Consider the following 21,488-nt stretch of genomic DNA (forward strand, 5'->3'; position numbering starts at 1 on the left):
ATGTAGATTAAGCAGTGCACAGACATGTTCTGTACTCCTGACATTCAGGGCTTTGTTTTCTGCAGTGACTTCTGCTCTCTTTACAATATTTCATGTCCTTATATAACAGAGGCAAACCCCACCCACAGCAGCAGCCTCCTGAAAATGGTTAGAGAGCCACCCCCACTCCTGGTCACATACAAAAGATGTGAGCCACAAAGATCAAAAATGTTTAAATTTTTGACTCAAAGTCCACCTTTTTGGGATGTGTTGCCAAGCACTCCTAAAATCAGCCTTTAGCAGAGGTCTGGGTAGCTGCTTGCTGCTCCAGTCTTTCAGTTTAGGGCATTTGAGGATATTTAATTAGGACATTTAGGCTGCATAGCACCTGGTTTGACATGAAAGCAAAGAAAAGCCTTTCCTTTGTGGTACTGAGACCAATCCACCACAGATCTTCAGGGGCACATTGTCCTCAGCCACTGCCCACACCCTTCCCAGGTACTGAAGGGCAGAGCTGTACCCCCAGCTCCAGTTTCAATTTTCCTGCACTATTCACTGCTCTTTACCTTACTGTGTGCATTAAAACAAGGGCAGATTGGCTGGTGCTGTAACTGCCCACACTGTGTTAAAAACACATTTATAAGATGAAAATAATTTGGTGGGTTTTTTTTTGGTTGGTTTGGGTTTGGATTTTTTTGGGGGGAGGTTGTTGGGGTTTTTTTTTTGAGCTATGAACTCTTAAAAACAGACACTGTGAGCCTGCAGACATAGGGAAATACCCCCCAAAAACATTTTCTCTTATACTGCAAGAGTAATGTCTCTCTAATCCCCTCTTCAAGCAAGACAAACATTCAGTGCTGCATCCCCCCGGGTCCCCAACATTGGATTAGAGCTCAAAAGATGATAAGGAGCATCCAGATGTGTGCATCTCAGAGATGCAGCAGATTAACCCTCAGTTTGGGGAGGAGAGGGGTAAAATTCTACCTGTGGGAGCAGGACTGGGCACAAGTGCAGCAGTGGAAGGATATTACCTGAAAAAGTCGATATTTTTATGGGAAGAAAAGTGGTTTTTAGCCAAAGAAGAGTGAGAGGAGCTGCAGACCCCATGCTCTGTTTGCTCCTTCAGCAGCTGCAGGAAGCAATTTACCCTGGGCTGTGCTCTGGCCACAGCAGGCTGTGGTAGCCAGCAAATCAAATTATGCTTTCACATATCTCAGAATATGCTGGCAGAGCTATTTGATAGCTGAGACAATTCCTTTAATACACAGCCATGTAAGATTGGTTTTTATAATGAGGTAAATAATCTCAATTTAAATTAATTGTCAGTGTCAGCATGGACAGTAACCTGAGAGTGAGCTGGAAGTGACCTCCTGCCCACCCCCTGCTTCCCGGATATTGGAGCAGCGGGGGGTTACAAATCTCCCACAACATTTGTGCTATAATTACCCTGATTAATGATACTGACTTTAAACCCAAGCACTGGATTAAAGCTACAGGCTCCTGGTGAAGTTTCCATTTTGTTCATTCCTCCAGATTCATTAATACAGAACAGGTCGAAGAGATGGGAGGGCAGACAGTGAGAATTATTTGGGTTTTTGTTTAATTCTCCAATTTGACAAAGTCATTAGTGATGTTTGGGATAATCTGGCAAAGTGTTAGTTAAACTGGTTCCGTTTTGTTCTGATTGAATAGGATTTCTGTCTTTCAGGTCTATTTCTGTCATTTTATCATGCTGATGATGGATTTTTATTCACTTTCTTTTTTTTTTTTTTTTTTGTGAGCTTGAGTTTTTGGTTTGTTTTGTTTTTCAGAAAAAAAAGAGAAAGATTAAATGGGCTTTTTAATCCCAAAAAGGCTTAGGGATGATCACTGAAGCCAGAATGTCCGTAGAGATCCTCCACATGACACAGAGAGGGTTTTTCAGTGCATTGGATGTGCTGTTTCAGACTCTTTATCATGGTGAATATTCATTAAGCCTGCCAGAGGCAGAAGCTGCAGTCAGTACAGCATCAGCAGAGGAGGCAGGGAAGAGAGAAATCAGGTTAATGACGAGCTTTCCCTGCAATTTGCTTCCTGCTTATTGCCTGATCTCAGTTTTAAACAAATTCATTTAATTAATGTGTTTTGCTACTTTGACCTGCGGACAGAAGGGGCTGTGATTAATGATGGGGTGTTCTGTGTCTTACAGTGGCTTCAGCCCTCATGTTCTGCTGTCTAGAAAAGGAACATTTAAAAATATTTCCTTTAATATTAATAGATCTTTTGATTGAAAGCTTTTGTATTTTCTGATTCCATGAGCTACCAAATTTTTAAAGACAGGGACAAAGTGGGGAGGGGTGGAACAGAGTGAAAACAAGCTGCTGTCTTGGCTGAGCATGTCAGACAGTCAGAGATGTCTCTGCAGGGAGACAGAGCTGCACAGAAATGCTTTCCCTTCTTCCCCTTGAGCAGGGGCACATCTGTTCTAACATGAGTTAGCCCTCTTCTGACAAAGGTTCCTTAAGAAAGCAGCAGAGGCATAGGAGGTGGGGAGGATGTTGGTGACACTCAGGATATATGGGCAGCTCGCATTATGGGAAGTGAGCACCACCTGTTCTCAGTAAACAGCAGATTGGAGCTCTGGGGCTATGCAGGGTCAGGGGAAAACCATGTGGCCTCCCCAAAAGCGAGAAAAATGTCAGTGAGATAGAAACTGCAGGCCTGATGGGATAGCCCAGACCTAATGGGATATTGATTCCTGGGCTGAGTGATGATATGTTCTGTGAGCAGACATTTTGCCCCAAATGTATGAGACATCTCAATTTCAGACTGTTTGTACCCATCGCTCAGCATTACCTCTCAGCTCGGATGGTTTTACAGGCTGGTGAAAGCCAGCCATTCCATTGAGTGAATTTGCAAATTCCACATCTGAAAAGACAGCACCTTAAATCTCAGTGACAGACCTGTACTGCAGAGTTCTGCACCAGAGCTTCTGAGCTGTGCTGCTGGCATTGCTGGCATATCTAAAATGTGGCCTTTGAAGGGGTGGAAATGGGGCAACCTTAAGAACATGGCTGTGCTCTCTGAGGCATTTTTTGGACAGAAGATGCCAATGCCTACCTAGGTGAAAATCCCATGAAAAGATTAGGGCCAGGGAAGTTGCAAACAGTTGCACAGGAATTTTTTTCTGGCTGCCACCATTAAAGAGATTAGTTTCAAACTTCTTCTTTTTTCTGAAATGCTCTGGCATGGTCATTAGTACAACACCTGCTGGGCCATGGTGCTGCTTACCTGGCTCCTGAGGGTAGAATTCAGCTCCTTTTTCACTAGCTACCCAAAAGTTAGCTGTCTCCAGCAGGGAGAGGAGAGGAACAAAAAAAAACAACAAAAAAAAAGGATTTTTTTTTTAACAGAATCATTTAGGTTGGAAAACACCTCCAAGATCATCATGTCCAACCTTTGACTGATCACCACCTTGTCAACCAGACTGGACACTGAGTGCCATACCCAGTCATTTCTTGGGCACCACCTGGAATGGTAACTCCACCACCTCTCTGAGCAGCTCTTCCCAATGGTTGACAACCCTTTCTGTGAAGAAATTATTCCTAATGTCCAACCTGAATCTCTCCTGGTGCAGCTTGAGGCCATGCATGACCTTGAGGCCATCCTCTTGTCCTGACACTGGCTGCCAGAGAGAAGAGGCTGATCCCCACCTGGCTACAACCTCCTGTCAGGGAGTTGTAGAAAGCAAGAAAGGCTCCAAAGAGAGTGATAAGGTCTCCAATTCAATACCTCTTAAACCAAGCATTTAAACCAGAGGACTTGAACTGCCTTCTGAGGGTGCCTGTCTGTTTACAGACTGTAGCATGAATTAAATTAGACATGGTAGATTGAATGCCTACATTTCTGGTGGCTGAATTTAGGGGTGTTTAACTCTCTAAGAAAAAGAAATGTAGGTACCTACAGTTACTACAGGATGAATTTTAGGGACCTGGTTCCTTGTTGGTGTCCAGGCTTCCTGCACAGAGCAGGGGTACCTCTGAAAAACCTGTGTGCTGAGAGCAGGACTGCTGGAGCATGCAGGTGAGGATCAGTGAGGGGGCACAGCTCACCTGCAGCTTGCTCCCTTTCTGTAATTTTGGACACTGTGACATCCACATAGAATCCTGAAATAGTTTGGTCTGGAAGGGATCTTAAAGCTCATCCAGTCCCATCCCCTTCCCATGGGCAGGGACACCTTCCACTGTCCCAGGCTGCTCCAAGCCCTGTCCAGCCTGGCCTTGGACACTGCCAGGGATCCAGGACAGCCACAGCTTCTCCTGGCAGACATGACCCTCTATATCTGACACTGATATTTTTCTAGTGAATTATTTATTGTTGGCTTCTGTCTAATTGAGTAGCCTTAGGTTTGAGGTGAAGTCTTAAAGGTCTTATGAGGTGTCTTTTTACCAAATTGAGGAGATAAACTTCTGGGCTTTTTTCCTTTTTAAGGAGACAGAGGATAATTTGGTCACTCCATCAACAGGAGGCACATTCCTACACTTCAGGGTGACCTAACTGCCTCTCCCAGCACCTGACAGGAATGCACAAGATGGAGAGAGACTATTTAGAAGGGCTTGGAGTGACGAGGGAAGGGGAATAGTTTCAAACCACAGAGAGTAGGTTTAGATCAGTTATTAGAAAGAATATAAGATAAGTGTGGTGGGGGCCTGGCACTGGCTGCCCAGAGAAGCTGTGGCTGCCCCATCCCTGGAAGTATTTGAAGCCAAGATGTCTCTGCCCACGGCAGGGGGTTGGAATTGGGTGAAACTTGGGGTCCCTTCCAACACAGGCCATTCTATCATTTTATGTTTCTGTGCTCACACCAAAGTGGCCCAGCCATGCACTGCGGGTCCAGCTGTGCTGTGGTGGCCCTGCAGCCCACAGAGTTCTCACCCTATACTCTTCAAAGGATTTTTTCTATTCTTCTGTGCTACAGGGTTCTCCCCAGCTAGAGCAAGGGTGGGTCAAACATGATTTGAGGTCACCTTCAGCTGTCTTTTTCCTGCCAGGAACAGAAAAAGAGCATTGGGTCTGGGCCAGTGTTTGGAATGCATATTGTGTGGGCTTGTTGGGAGAAAGAGAGGATTTATTTGTCAAATAGGGCTTAATTTATTATGTGCAATAGGAAAGCTCACATTTTTGTATTGCAGCAGAAAGACAATTGATTAATAATTTGGAAAAAGGCCAAGACACACATTTTCCACCTTTGTAATTTATCATCTCAGAGAAACAAAAATGATATAAAAGGTACCTGAACAAAATAATTTATTAAGCAGAAATGAAAGCTGGTTCCTATTAATGCATTTATTATGAAAGGACTTTCTAGGACATTGTTGTTACTTACAGGAAACGTGTAAAAAATCTGAAGCTGATACTTAGGACCGTAGGAAATGTACAGAAAAGCTATCACTGATAAAATAGAGGAACTTTTACATTAATAATAACTTCAGAAAAGCTATTTGAGACTCGAGAGGTTAAAGTCACTAAAACAACGTTGGCAGCTCCTGGAAAGAACATAAAGTCACAGCTTCTTCATCATTAAATACAATCTTAGGGGCAAAACAAGTGTGCAGTGTCTTCTAGTTCTTGATTAAATATCACATTGTAAAAGGGTGTCTTTTTACCAAATTGAGGAGATAAACTTCTGGGCTTTTTTCCTTTTTAAGGAGACAGAGGATAATTTGGTCACTCCATCAACAGGAGGCACATTCCTACACTTCAGGGTGACCTAACTGCCTCTCCCAGCACCTGACAGGAATGCACAAGATGGAGAGAGACTATTTAGAAGGGCTTGGAGTGACGAGGGAAGGGGAATAGTTTCAAACCACAGAGAGTAGGTTTAGATCAGTTATTAGAAAGAATATAAGATAAGTGTGGTGGGGGCCCTGGCAGACATGACCCTCTATATCTGACACTGTGTAGGAAATCAGGAGTTTCAGAGCAATTAGAGCTTGTTGAAGCAGTGCCTGCTGACCAGGGTTTTTATGTTTTTCAAGTTCTGTGAGAGGCAGAGGGCTACAATACATGACCATTAAATGCCTCTGGAAGAGTAAAAGCTTTATCTCTGCACCATACTCTATTCCCTCCAGCTTTCAGATAGGTAATTTGAGGACATGGAGGTTTTTTCCTGTGTAAGTTTGCCTGTGCACTTCAGACAGCAGTCACGGGATGGAAAAAGAAGTATTTTGAAAGACAGCCTAGAAGTCCTTTCATGCCAGCTAAATATGTGACCTACTCAACTGCAGAGTCTCTGCTGCACTGGGTTCCATTTAAAGTCTACTGAGACATTTGTATTTCAGTGAGAGTAGGAAAGGGAAGGGGTAAAAAGTTCATCTCCCATTTTAGCTTGCAGACACACAGGCAAAGAAGCATCAGGACCTGCAGGTGCAGCCTAGATTTTGGGTTCTGCTGCATGCAAGCATTTAAAAATTTAATTATTTGGTCATTGAACATGAAGTCTGAAGTATTCCTTGAGAGTAAAAGAAAAGGTCCAAAGTAATCCCAAAAATTACCCCAGGAAATTACCGGACTCTGGGCTTTTATGTATGAATTCTGGCAACCCCCTGCTCTAGCTGTAGGAAGAAAAGAAGTGTAGTGTTTTAAATTAAGTGTTATAAATATAACCAGGGGGTTTGTTTTATTTAGATTTTCCTCTAAGTTTAATAAACAAATTTGAAGCATTCAATTAAAGATGCAGAAAATATGCAAGAGAAGTGCAACTAATCCCATTAAATGTATAATGACACATAAGTAGAAAGCTTTTGTTGTTGAATCCCTGCTGATAAGAAACAGAAGAGATGTTTAAGGAAACCTTGGAAACTAGGTAGTAAATGACATTTATCCTTGATCTGAAATGCCTAAACATACGACTTAGTCAGTACAGCTGAACTGTGACCTTCCAGCCTGCCAATACAGATAAACACACATGTTCTCAGATAAATCATGCAGAAGAGACATTTCCTGAGGACTGGAGAAGCCCCACTTGTAGGAAATGATGGTTATTAACTCATTAGATTCTCTGTGTCTCTGTCTTTTTGTATGCAAACTCTCCACACAGCTGTAAGGATAATTTGTTTTCTTTGGTTTAGTGAGTATTCAGGAGTATTAAAATGCTTCGTTTGTATGGACAACAACCATATTCAGGGGCTGGGACGAAACCAGACATAGGTGCAAGCAAACCCCCACAGTCTGACAGAATCCTGCTTCCAGGGTAGGTGGAATGGGTTTGTGTGTTTGGATGCATGAAGTCAGATGTTTTTGTGACAAATGCTACTGGCTTCATCTGGTGAGTTGACTTGCCAAGTCAGAACCAGATTAAAAGGTCGTTTTCCTGCTCTGAATTAGAGTTCAGTAGTGCAGATGTGGATCTGCACCCCATTAGTCTGGCAAGAGGTTTCATACAGGAGATTCTTTACCTCAGGTATACCCTGGATTCTTGCACATTACTGTATTTGTGTGGTCAAATGGATAACATCAAGTCACTGTCATTGTCCCATGTCCTGTGTTCAGCCTAATAAGTTGATCCAAGGACTGGAGCATCTGTCCAGGAAAGGCTGAGAGAACTGGGATTGCTCAGCCTGGAGAAAAGAAGCTTCAGTGATGGGTTTTCTCTTTGAGCTAGATCTTACAAGATCTATCATACCTGAGAGAGTCTAACTACTTCAAATGGTATAAAATTAGTAGGATGACTTCTGAGGTAGTGTTGGAAACAGAAAAATTTTAATAAAGGGCAAAATAACAAAATTCTTGTAGAGAAAACTTGAGCTGGGGTAAGAGGTTCTTGCTTTTGCTAAAACACTCCACAAAAGCAATTATTTCCTTTGTTCTCATATTTTTCTAGTGAATTATTTATTGTTGGCTTCTGTCTAATTGAGTAGCCTTAGGTTTGAGGTGAAGTCTTAAAGGTCTTATGAGGTGTCTTTTTACCAAATTGAGGAGATAAACTTCTGGGCTTTTTTCCTTTTTAAGGAGACAGAGGATAATTTGGTCACTCCATCAACAGGAGGCACATTCCTACACTTCAGGGTGACCTAACTGCCTCTCCCAGCACCTGACAGGAATGCACAAGATGGAGAGAGACTATTTAGAAGGGCTTGGAGTGACGAGGGAAGGGGAATAGTTTCAAACCACAGAGAGTAGGTTTAGATCAGTTATTAGAAAGAATATAAGATAAGTGTGGTGGGGGCCTGGCACTGGCTGCCCAGAGAAGCTGTGGCTGCCCCATCCCTGGAAGTATTTGAAGCCAAGATGTCTCTGCCCACGGCAGGGGGTTGGAATTGGGTGAAACTTGGGGTCCCTTCCAACACAGGCCATTCTATCATTTTATGTTTCTGTGCTCACACCAAAGTGGCCCAGCCATGCACTGTGGGTCCAGCTGTGCTGTGGTGGCCCTGCAGCCCACAGAGTTCTCACCCTATACTCTTCAAAGGATTTTTTCTATTCTTCTGTGCTACAGGGTTCTCCCCAGCTAGAGCAAGGGTGGGTCAAACATGATTTGAGGTCACCTTCAGCTGTCTTTTTCCTGCCAGGAACAGAAAAAGAGCATTGGGTCTGGGCCAGTGTTTGGAATGCATATTGTGTGGGCTTGTTGGGAGAAAGAGAGGATTTATTTGTCAAATAGGGCTTAATTTATTATGTGCAATAGGAAAGCTCACATTTTTGTATTGCAGCAGAAAGACAATTGATTAATAATTTGGAAAAAGGCCAAGACACACATTTTCCACCTTTGTAATTTATCATCTCAGAGAAACAAAAATGATATAAAAGGTACCTGAACAAAATAATTTATTAAGCAGAAATGAAAGCTGGTTCCTATTAATGCATTTATTATGAAAGGACTTTCTAGGACATTGTTGTTACTTACAGGAAACGTGTAAAAAATCTGAAGCTGATACTTAGGACCGTAGGAAATGTACAGAAAAGCTATCACTGATAAAATAGAGGAACTTTTACATTAATAATAACTTCAGAAAAGCTATTTGAGACTCGAGAGGTTAAAGTCACTAAAACAACGTTGGCAGCTCCTGGAAAGAACATAAAGTCACAGCTTCTTCATCATTAAATACAATCTTAGGGGCAAAACAAGTGTGCAGTGTCTTCTAGTTCTTGATTAAATATCACATTGTAAAAGCAGTTGTGTCATGTCCATGTGCCATGGAGCTTCAGAGATGCCAGAGATTTCATGTGCCAGACCTCTTACACTGGTGGGTTCAGAGATGGTTCTGATGTGTTTTGTACACACATTTCTTGGGCTTTGTAACATGGACCTGCTGCATCACTACAGAAAAGTTTAAAAAAGGAATCTGGTTTCCCAGCCTTGTTTTGCTGCCAGGCAGGAGAAAGGTTGTCAGGCAGCAAAAATATGTCTTTTCAGCTTTTGAACCTAAAAGCAGAGCCTTATGTCTGCATGCACCACACACCATTTATTTCATAAAATAGAAAATTTTACAAACAACATAACAGAAGTTGAAGAATCATTAAAGACTAAGAAATACAAAAGCTGCTAAATTTAATACAGCATTCTTCATTGCAGCTGCAGGGGTACAGAGCAGCCAGTACCAGGTATTTGCTGGCAAAACATTTTTGGCTTTTCTCTAATTGGGTAGCCTTAGGTTGGAGGTGAAGTCTTAAAGGGGCTCTCCCTCTAGAATGTCTGCTTTGTTTTCTCTTCCTGACCTCTTTAACTAGTAGGAGACCTTGAACTTCTCTGTTTCTTCTCACCCATCCAGTGTCCTCATCTCCTCTTCCAAAGGACATGGAATCCCTCTGAAATGGTTTTCCAGCACAGTTCCACCTCCTTCTTTACCCCAAACATCTTTGCCTCTTCAGCTGGACAGCTCTGATACATGATGCTGAGATTTGATCAGATCAGTGGTGTTGGAATTGTTTGTGTGGTATTGTGGATTTGTGTGTGGCTAGGAGAGTTACAAGGGTCCCATGTTTTGTTACTGCACTTTTAGGGTGTAGATAAGAAAGTTTTCATCTGCTTTGAGGGCTTTAGCATCAGTGCATAAACATTGAGCTTTCCTCTGATCACAGTTGTTAAAACACTTACCATGATACATTAAAATAGATATGCTGTTCCTATTCAAAATTGGCAGTTATGTAAATTACAACAAATGTTCAAAGTATAAAAGGAAAGAAAACAACCAAGTCTTAAGGCTTTCTCTCACAGGAAAACCTAATTCTGTAGCATTTTATTTTGCTAGAAGTTTCTCCTTGTCAGAGCAACATACGCAAACATTTCAATCTGATTAACTCAATCTAATCAAAATAATGGAAACAAAACTTACTTCATCCTGCAAGCCTAAAACTAGGGATAGAAGTTCACTTTGTATTTGCCTTTATAAAATACTGTGGTCTAGAGAGAATATCAGGGTATTCTGTGATTCTGTGAAGACCATGAATATTTCTGAGACCAGACTGTGCCCCCTGATGGAAGCAATCCTGCAGTGGCTCTGCCCAGGCAGTTCATCTCCTGGTTTGGCTCTGGGGCTGTGTCTGCTGCTCAGCCACTTTGCATCCATACCTACACACTAACACACATGCTGCTTGGCCTCAGGTTCCTCTCGGAATGCACCAGCTCAGAGTCACACAGTGGTCAGCTTGGAAGGGACCACAGCGGCTCATCTGCTCCAGCCTCCCTGTTCAAACAGAGCACATGGCACAGGATTGCATCCAGATGGTTCTGGAACATCTCCAGTGAGGGGAACCCCAAAACCTCTCTGGGCAATCTGTTCAGTGCTCGGTCACTGCACAGAAAAGAAGTTCTTCCTTGTGTTCAGGTGGAACTTCCTGGGCATCCATTCCTGTTCCCTCTTGTCCTGCTGCTCAGCGCCACCGAGCAGAGCCTGGCTCCGTTCCAGCCTCTTGACATTCTCCCTTCTTTCCCTGCATGAGGATTCCTGCACACATCCATCACAGGATGGTTTGCTAAAATACCCACCTGGATGTGCATAATGCCAGGCTGTCATCCCCTGCCCTGCCCACTCTTCTAACCCTGTCCCAAAAGACTCAGCACCCTGAAACACACCTTTTTGCCATGCAATGCACGTGCCTGTGTTTCCTGCTGTAAAACACTACAGTGGGCTGCATCACAGTGATCTCTTACTCCAAACACTTCAAATCCAAAAGAACAAAACGGGATCCAGAGCCTAGTGCACCCAACAGCACGAGGAGGGGGTCAGTGCATGCAAACACTGAGCAGACTGGACAAGAACCACTGGACAACCCCCTGTGAGCAGCCAGGCAAGCGAGAGTCGCTGTGGGCTGAAGCCTTTCAGACAGAAAGCTGCTGCTCACTGAGTGCCTGTGTTTAAAGATGCTTTAAGCTTTTCTTGTTGTTTTGACTTTTTCAGAACCTGAGGCAGGAGAGGTGTCCCCCCCAGTGGGAGCTGGTGTGAACAGCAACAGCTGGACCTTTAAATTCGGACCGGGCAATTCCAAACAAGGTGGTCCTGGTGAGTTGCCAGACAAATTCATTATCCCAGGATCTCCTGCAATCATCTCCATCCGGCAGGAGCCACCAAACAGCCAAATTGACAAAAGTGACTTCATTACCTTTGGCAAGAAAGAAGAGACCAAGAAAAAGAAGAAAAAGAAGAAGGGAAACAAGACTCAGGAGAAAAAAGAAAAGGGCAACAGCACCACTGAGAACAGTGACCAGTGAGGGAGTTATACTGAACAAACCCTTTTAGCCAGTTTTTGTAATAATGGCAGATTTCTCCTATGTAGCAAATCCCAACTTCTTCCTACTGTTATCAAATTTCCTGTATGTACAGACTTGAGAAAATCAGCAGGAAATTCAGTGTCTGTCTAAATTGCTTAACAGGTTTTGTCTTAAAAGCTTTATTAAGTCTGGTGTTAACTCTTTTTCTCCACTCTGGCTTGTTTTCAGAATCTAAAAAGCAGACACAAGTTTCCTTTCTCCTACGCCGAAAAGGAGAATCTTCACAGTACAGCCAGTGAGAGGTTGGACTCTGCACTGTGGTTCCTGTGCTCCTGTCTTGATGACACTTACAGGACAGGTTTAAAAGTTTTAATGTTGTGCACCCTCTATCTGATTGGAAATATTTGTGTGCAGATGTCAGCTAGGTGATATGAGATCAGATTATAAAATGCAAGAAGAGCTGGTAAATATGCAACAGAGGAAACACCTAATGAACACAAATGTTCAAAGATGTTCAGGCTGGGGAGAAAATGTCTGAAAGGAGATGAGCAGACTTGTCAAATCCTGAGAAGTCACTGTGTGGAAATACTGACTCCTATACATGACGTATTGTACACACTGCTTCAAATGAAACCTCACATTTACAGCTCTTTAAGACACCATAAATTCTATCTCTTTACCAAGCAAGCCATTGGAAAAATTTTCCCTTAAAGCCCTGCATTACCCTGGTAAGGCTAGCCCTCAGAGAGTAACAAGGGCTGGGCTGACATCCCAGGAATGTAACTGTGATGCTGTGTGTCCCTATTTCCACATTATTTTGCACATTATGTCTCTGAAAAGGTCAGAGTTTTTCCACAACACTTATGCAAAAGAGAGAAAAAAGTAACATTAACTATGCTATTTGTTATTTGAGATATTTATTTATAAAGAAATATAGCTGTAAATGTTAAAGAAATATGATGCCCTTTAACCCAAACAGAAGTCAATCTAGAGCCATTATAAATTACAATTGCTGCTATTAAAGTGCTTTAGAAAAATTGCCTGAAACATCTGTATTATATCGGCCACTTGCCAATAACAGCTTTATTCTGTCGGGTGACTTGGGGGCTGCCTCTTGCATGTATTAATAAATACAAGAATATCTTCTTTTTTTTTGTTTTTTTGCATTATTCTGCACTTTGAATACACCTTTGCAAACAAACTGTCCTAATATGAAGAAGCAGATGCAAACTCCTCACACAAATGGATTTACTAACCTGCTAGCTCTGTGCAGTACCTTGGTGTTACCTCCCACACGACCTTTTCTGATTTTAGTTTTACTTTTCTATGAGATTATGAACTTCTGATCCTACTAACACTCCTTATGTAAAATTCAAGTACTGTATGTATGCTGTATGCTCTTATAAGAATCCTGAAATATTTATTCTGTGCTTGTGTATGTGAATGTCAATGCAACTATTATTAGAGTGGACTTTAAGCTTTACCGTTGAATGTAAATTCATTATTTCTTTTTTGTACACTTGTGGAAAAGTGGAGTAGTGTTAATTTTTTAAGCCACTGTTGATTATCAGTTTTTTTTGTGTATGAAACACAAGTAAACTATCTTTCTTAAACCAAGCCATGCATGCATTTTGGGATTTATTGGTAAGAATCTGTGAAGCTGAAGTTCTGTGAATTACTAAACCTAAGGGTATAAATGGAGTGTTGAATGTGGTTGAGGATGTTGATTTAAAACCAATACATGTATTTTTAAATAGAATATAGCTGATGAGGGAATTCCAAGGAGTTTTCTACGTTCTTGTACAGTCACAGAATAAAGCTCAAGTGTCGTGTTAATTGGAACTGTGTAAGAAACTACATAGCTCTGAAATTTCCAAAGGCCCTTTAATCTAGGATCAAAGAGAACAACTGGATTTCTTGAGATATGTCCTGGATGTTTTAAGTTTCCAAACTGCTGACAGTTCAGAATAGAACAATTCCTATTCATTTTTAAGAACCTGCAGCAAATCTTAAAACATCACAGCAAAGCGCTAATAAAAGAATTCGTATCTCAAAGCATGAACCACCAATGGCCTCATGTGGTCTATTTAGAGTTTTCTTTTGTTACCAGTCTTGTTTTACTGGCAATAAAAAGGTGCTACTTAAGAAAGGGAATCTTTGATTCACTTTTAAAGGCTAGACAAGAGGAAAAAAACTTAAGCTTTGGGGAGGGAACTGTTCTTTTATGCAAATGTGCTATGCAAGTACATTTAGGTGTTTATTTTTATTCGGTGACTAATCCAACAGCTCCCAAAACGTTCATCAACTGTAGTTACAGTGGTAGCTTAAACACACAGAAGAATACTGTTGTTATGTATTCATCATAAAATAGCTCTCTCGATGCCTCTGGCAAAAATTCAGTACAAAGATTTAATTCTTACAGGAATCTTCTACACTTGATTATTTTTAGATTTTAATTGAATATTGGTTTTCCTTTTGAGTGCTTGCATTTTCCCCTATGCAAGCCAGTCTGACTCATTCATTTTTCATCAGTGGCCATACACAGCTGGTTTTCCAAGGCTTGCATCTATAAAAATGAATGAAGACCTGCAGCATGTCTCAAATTTGCTGGTTTAAATACAAAATTACATTTACCAATGCTGCCTTTATTGCAGGTGCTTACTGCAGGGGTACTGTATGCTTGAGTGCCTTGGGAGACAAAACATAATCTGAAGATAATCATTCCAGCATGATTATCAATGATGATAATCATTCCAGTCTGGAGAGCTGATAGAGAAAAAACTCTCAGAGGAGAGGAGGAGCTCTTGCTGGGTTGCTCTAGGAGGATATACATCCCACACACTCACTGTGTTTTCAGAAGACTGAATCATGCACCTCACCAGATTTTATAAAGATTTTTCTATATTTGGACCATCTGCGACAACAGGAATGCTGAGATGTCTACAGTGAAATTTGGCTATTTCCTAACTAATATACAAATTATACCACTGACATCCTTGATTTTGGGTATCCAGGAGGAGAAACCCTTGGCAAGAAGTATGGTTGGAGAACCAGGGGTAGGTGGGGGCAGAACCTGCACATTCCTCCACAATTTTGGGGTTACTCTTTTAACACCACACAACAATGGAAATTGAGAACCAGAGGTGGGCAATAACAGCACAAATTAAGAAAAAATAATTTCTTTAATCCTCCTGCTGACAATGAAATGAGCATGACAAAATACACTGCAGAGTTTGCTAACAAGGAAATTACAGTTTTGGGGCTTTTTACCACTTGAACAATTTATGTCTTTCAGAATCCATATATAATCTCTGTGAGCATATTGTCTTTGGAAGTCTGGTTTCTATGCATAGAAGATCAGTGATGAAAACTACTGGGCTTTTATAACAATAAACCTGAGCTATGTTGTATATCAATTACATCCTGTCATTAAAAAAAAATCTCATTTTACATTAGGCTTCTAAGACTTGGTCTTGTGCAGTTTCTTTCTGCTCAGTCCATGGTTCATTGCACATCACATGAGGGGACCTGATTAAAAGTTTTCCAACCATCTCACACCAGGGGAAGAACACAGAACTCAAAAAGCCTTTCCCAAATTTTGTATATGAAGATCAGTCATAAAATTAATTGCAGGTAGTTTCGATAGCTTTCATCATCTTCTTTCATTTCTGCTTCTGCTTCACTCATTTAAGACCTGCTTGTGTCAACAACTGGGTAAAATAAACCAGGTAGAGTTTTCCTTCCAAATCCAATTCTTCCCCAGCAGCAGTTTTGTGGATATTGTGTAAGATATTAAAAAAATATTAGGGAAGGCTAAAATGCCTTTCCCAAATTTCGTATATGATGATCGGTCATAAAATTAATTGCAGGTAGTTTTGGTAGCTTTTAGCATCTTCTTTCATTTCTGCTTCTACTTCACTCATTCAAGACCTGCTTGTGTCAACAACTGGGTAAAATAAACGAGGTAGAGTTTTCCTTCCAAATCCAATTCTTCCCCAGCAGCAGTTTTGTGGATATTGTGTAAGATATTAAAAAAATATTAGGGAAGGAGCTGAGCCATTTTCCTCATTTGAGTCCTAAAGAAGAGCAGGGTCCTCAGTTTTGCTGTTATATGATTGCTTAGAAACTACTGACTGTTCCACTACACAAACACCTTTTTAAGACAGTTCCAAGAGCCCTGTGTTCTGTTAAGGCTGCTGTAAATATGCAGAAATATCACTTGAATCAAAAGTTTGGCTTTGGTAAGTGAGTGTACCCTGAAGTCCTTTGGTTTGCTCCTTTACAAGTCTCTGAAGGAGAAAAGAGTGAACAGCTGACAATGTTTTGGTGTCACACACAGCTGAATCTGCATGAAGCAAATAGCTGCTCTGGAAAGCAGAGCTGAGGGCTCCAAGCACAGCAATAATAAATCCTGGATGGGAAGGGCTTCATGTGGTGGCTGGAGTCGGAATTAGGCTCACACAGCTGGCTTGGCTGCACCAGAACTGAACAGACAGATGATGCAGAGCACAGCTCTGACAGAATAAATGCTTTATCACATTGGACTGACCTTGTGCAGCTTTAACCAGCATGCTATGGAATCAATATCGATAGCATATACATTAATTTTCCATTAGCTCTGGATGTGGGGATGCTGTGCTCTCTGCTCTCCTGGGTTCATTCTCCTCTCTGTGGATCCCCAGAGGGATCCCTGCAGGATCCAGTGTCACTGCTCTGCCTTTGCAGGGTGAGGGATGTGCATCCAAGCATTTACAGAGAAAAACAAACGTGTCCTGGGCTCATCCCTGGGTGTGGCCATCGAGGGAGGGGATCCTGCCCCTGTGCTCAGGTGAGAGCCCACCTGCAGAGCTGCCCCAGCCCTGGCCCAGCACAGGGAGGAGCTGCAGCTGCTGGAGCCAGGCCAGAGGAGGCTCCAGGATGGGCAGAGGGATGGAGCAGCTCTGCTGGCAGGAAAGGCTGGCACAGCTGGGAATGTTCACCTGGAGAAGAAAAGCTTTGGGGGGACCTTAGCTCTGGCCTTCCAGGATCTGAAGGGAGCTGGCAAGAAAGATGGAGAGAGACAATTTACACGGGCCTGGAGTGACAGGACAAGGGAAATGGCTTCAAACTAAGAGATTGTCAGTTTAGATTATATGTTAGAGAAAAATCTTTCCCTGTGAGGGTGGGGAGGCCCTGGCACAGGCTGGATGGCAATCTGGTCTAGTGGAATGTGTCCCTGCCCATAACAGAAGGGTGGAACTAGATCATATTTAAGGTCCCTTCCAACCCAAACCATTCTATGATTGTTTATATAAAAACCTGGGGCATGGTTATGTTGTGGTACAGAAAACTCCAATACCCACTGTCAGTGATAATACTGCTTAGGTATCATGAAAATCTGATCTTTCAGAGTGATTCTAATATGGTGACATTAGGCACCTACTTCTAGAGTATTTGTAGTCCAAGTGCCTTAGGCTGGCTTAGAGAACTAATGAATGAAATCCTTCAGCATGAAGTACCACAGAATTATCTCTGCCACATGAGAAGAACATATCTTACACTGCACCATAGATTCCCTTTCATATCCCAGGACAGCCTCCGTGAAATCCCTCTGACACAGGTATTAACATCAAAAGATGACAGAGATGTGGTGAAGTAAACATCTCTCAGAATGCCACACAGCTTGAAAATATTAAAACTGTTTGCCTGGCAGTGGTGCCCAGAGCTGTGTCACTGTTGTCTGCAAAGAGACAGCAAGTGACTCATCCACATTTAGGAACTGATGTCTGAAGCATATTACAAAACAGACACGCTAGGCTTGAAAACCAGATTTTAAAACCTTGACAGAGGGTCAGAAATACTAAGCTGGCCTTCACACCAAATAGAGCAGCCCTAAGTCCGTGTCACTGCCACTCCTCAGCTCCCTTGTTCCTTCACTGTGGTGAGGGGACCTGTGGGAAGCAGGAATCCTGAAGAAAAAATCCCATTTATGCTGCCAGGTGGGGAATGTTCTCCTCCAGGCCCACCATGGCAGCAGGCACAGAAATGGGGTGTGGGCACAGCTGTGGGGCACAGCGTTGGGTGAAGAGTGACCACGGTGCCATCCCAGCAGGAGTCATGCCTGGACCTGAACCAAGTGTGAGACCCTGAAGGGCTCCCTGGAGCTCAGCAGTGGGTGCTGCATCACTGCTGGGTGTTACATGTGATCCCAGGCTTCATCACTGAGGTGGGGGAACAGAGCTGGCCCTGGCAGCCCCGTTCCAGCTCCTTTGGCAATATTTTATGGACACCTCGAGTGTCTTGGCACCACTTGAGCTGCACTGAGGAGAATTAGAAAGTCCTTGCCCATTAATTACAGGAATGTTGCTGCACAACCAGGCTGACAAGATGTAGTAATTGTTAAAACACATCAATCACAGCCAGCCTAGACTTTTAATCCTGCAATAGTTTTCCTGTTAGATAAATCCTTCAGCTTTTCAGTGGCTCAAATTCCATTTAGTACAGATTCAGTGGGAGCAATGTGTGTGGTTCTGGGGGAAGCTAGACTGAAAATATCCTAAGCAAGCCCCCGGTGTGTCTTAGCCCACGTCAAGGGAGTCATGAATCTCCCCCTACCTTGAAGAACTTCTTTCTGTGGGTGTTTAAAGAATCCTGCCTGCATTCCTTCAGGTGTGGAGTGATGTGCTGAGCAATTACAAATGAAATCCACTCTGTAAGTTGGCATTTAAGCCCTTCCATACATCCCCACTTCTACACCAAATTATCTACACTGTTCAAGGCTTCACTGGCTGATGTCCAACTTCCTCATCATCACCTGTGGTGCAAACAGCCTTAGGCTCAGTGAGGACGCAGGATCTTGCTCCATGGGCTGGCACAAGAGGCTCAGGACCTGTGTAGAGCAGCTTTCTCAACCTGGCTCTTCCCAGATGCTCGGAACCCCAGCTGTGAGCAGTTTCATCCAGCACCACGTGGTGACAGGATAAGGGGCTTAACTCAGCTGAACTTGCTCTCACCTTTCACCTTCAGGATAGAGGTTTCCTGAGGTGTATGCTAGATAAGAGACAAGCCTAAAACAATGAAAAATCTAGCCTAAAATCTGCTTGTCTTCTTACATGCTTAAAAGAGGATTATGCAGCACTTAGGTACTGACATTTGAGGAAATGATCCACAAAGCTCCTGATGGGTGTTTACACAATAAAGAGAATCTGCCAAACCCCAAGGGCGTGTAAAATGTGTTAGACCAGCTACTTGTAGACTCAGAAAGTTCTTTGTACAAATATAAGCAGCCATCAAGCATCACAAAAGCTACCTTAATCTTTCCAAAGCCACGTGTAACAATCTCTTGATAATCTACTTTAGTGCAGTCACAATATAAATACAATCCTGAAGATGAGCTACATCTTACCCTGAAGGGTGACTGCGCTGAAAATGGCAGGCCCAAATACTTCCTTCTGTTCTCAAGGAACAAACCACATGAAAAGGTGAAACCAGTTTTATTTTATCCTCAAATATCCTTCAAATCCACAAGAGTAGGTCTCAGCTGGCCACATTGAGTCAGATTGTGAGCAGCAGTACTAGCAAAGAGATATTTATTAGCTAGAAAGTGATAAAAGGGTTATGTGACTGAATTCTTTCACAACATTAGAAAGTACCAGAGATTCAAAGTGTGACAGGTCAGTCCAGGTCACTAAATGCACTTACTTTCAGTCACAGGGAGTGGCTGGTCTGCTTACAGAGCTTGCTAATGGCCCCCTGGGTCAAGCAGGCTTTCACAAATGCACAGCCCATATCGTCTTTAAAGCTGTCAAATGTGCTGTTGGGCTCATGGCAGGAACTGCTGACCTGTGGGTTATATTGCTCCATTTTTTTAGTATCAAAGAAAAAATTAGAATTCCTATGAAGCATCTTAGCCTAGGCCCTTCCTGTGCCCTGCTGGGCTCCTCTGTGAGCCTGCCAGGCCATGTCACTCGGTAATATGCACACAGGCTCCTGCAAAGCAGCCTGGAAGGAGCAGGATATTGCAGGGCTGTGATGCCAAAGCCTTCACAGCCTGGTCGATATTGATGGTGCAGTTAGTTCTGCATTGATTAACTTCCCTCTAGTGAATGAGTTCTGTGGTGAAGCTCTGCTGCCCCCGTGGCTGCCAGAGCCGTGCAGCTGCGGGAGATGAGAAGCAGGTCACAGGCAGACTGCAGGTGTGTGTGCAGCCCAGATGTGGGCAGTGAGCACTCCCAGGAGAGCTGCAGGCCCCACAGGGTCATTTGTGTTGTGCAAAGTCTTGTCTTTCCCCTGCACAGATGCTTGTACTAAAACCTCTTAAACCCCAGGAGCATTTGGCCATGCTCCCTGACCTCAGTGAGCGAGGACGTGTACACTGCACCAGGAGAGTTTGTATTGTTGGCTGCAGGTGCCAGTGGGCTTTGGGCTGCTGGTACCTGCTCTGTGTGGAGGCGTAGGGCTGGCCCCAAAATCCATACATGCAGCTGATCAATGATGGCATTATGGTGGCAAATGGGATAGATGATCTGATGCTTACTCACCCACAGGGCAAATAATGATTTGGTTCATCCCATCCTGAAAGATCCCAAGTTTCTTTCTGCCTGTGCAGCTGGATGAGGTAATTTCCTCTGCTCTGGTAAGTTAACTCAACCATGAGTCCTGTGGCCTTTTTTAAATGCATGGAGGAAACCACATCTTGCTGTATTTTCTATGTGCTTCCTTCTTCTCCCCTGCTCTAGCTCCCCTGAAGGGCAGAACTGGGCCTATTCAGCAAGACTGGATTTCTGCCCATGTCTAGACACACATTTAAAATGAAAAAAACTGTCCAAACACTTCCTGTCTAAGCCCATCATGTCACCTTTTCTTCTGCTCTCCTACCCACCCACCTACCCCAAGTTCTGTTCCAGAAAACTCATAAAAATGCTTTGAAATGCCATGTTCCTCCTTCCTGGCTACAGATGGCTCATGGATTTTTAGCCATTTGTATATTTGAGTGGCCAAAGGCTGACACAAAGTCAAACATCCCCAGACTCCACTAAGCAGCATCCCAGTCCTTCCCTGGCAACACCTGCACATCCAGGACAGTCCCAGCTGACATGCTCAGCACAAGCTCCCCTGGGTTCATTCAGAGACTGCTCCAAAGCTCTTTTCAGGCCGTGGCTGTTATGGATATGATTCCTCCAGTCAGACACATGACCTACATTCTTGATCATGTAAGATAATGCCTTTGGATGTCATAAAGTAGATGTGTCTCTGCTGCTCTCCACCTTCCAAACCAAGTTGAGCTTAGTGTGTGTGATTGACCTAAGTGTCTCATTCCTGATAGTTTGTGCCATCTGCATGTTTTTCCTTAAATAATTTTGTGTCTTCTCATACATTATTCATTTAGCAGCCTTTAGTGAAAAAGAAATCCCCTGAGGATGTACAGAAGATCCCAAAAATTCACACTGGTCACGTTCTATCTGTTGTAAGGTATTTTGTAGCCAGAATATTTCAATGGTCCTTGTGGGTACCATCCATCTCAGGATGCTCAATTACAGCTTTGTTATATATCATCACTGTTGTGGAAAACTAAGGCACAGAAATTGGTTGGGTTTTTTGTTAACACACTTTTCTATATAAATCAGGCCAATGAGTAATTAAAAATTGTATTGCACTTATTTGACAAGATTCATTTTTCATAAAACCATGGTTTTGCTTTTTACTGTTTACTTACCATTCCAGTCTTTTCTTTTTTCTTTTTCCCTGACACAAATTTCAGGGTCTTTGCCCACTAATTTAGCAAAGTGGCTCAGTCTCTTTCACAGGTCTCTCTCCAGAGTTCCAAGAGGTGTTAAAAATA

At 42.8% G+C, this 21,488-nt stretch overlaps 1 protein-coding gene across 3 annotated transcripts in view; it reads left to right on the forward strand.

The window, feature by feature from the left end:
- PCDHAC2 (protocadherin alpha subfamily C, 2) overlaps positions 1-13,285 on the forward strand; it is a 78,621-nt gene extending 65,336 nt beyond the window's left edge. For 2 of the 3 annotated variants that reach the window (XM_041487066.1, XM_041487047.1), the window contains exon 4: positions 11,358-13,285. In XM_041487066.1, the coding sequence (XP_041343000.1) occupies positions 11,358-11,668 (311 nt within the window). In that variant the 3' untranslated portion in view covers positions 11,669-13,285. The remainder of the gene's footprint in view (positions 1-11,357) is intronic. The other variant, XM_041487057.1, reaches the window with a different exon arrangement.
- The last annotated feature ends 8,203 nt before the right edge of the window (positions 13,286-21,488 follow it).

The sequence above is a fragment of the Pyrgilauda ruficollis genome, unplaced genomic scaffold, assembly GCF_017590135.1.
Source record: "Pyrgilauda ruficollis isolate IOZ18807 unplaced genomic scaffold, ASM1759013v1 scaffold12, whole genome shotgun sequence".
NCBI classification, from domain to species: Eukaryota; Metazoa; Chordata; class Aves; order Passeriformes; family Passeridae; genus Pyrgilauda; species Pyrgilauda ruficollis.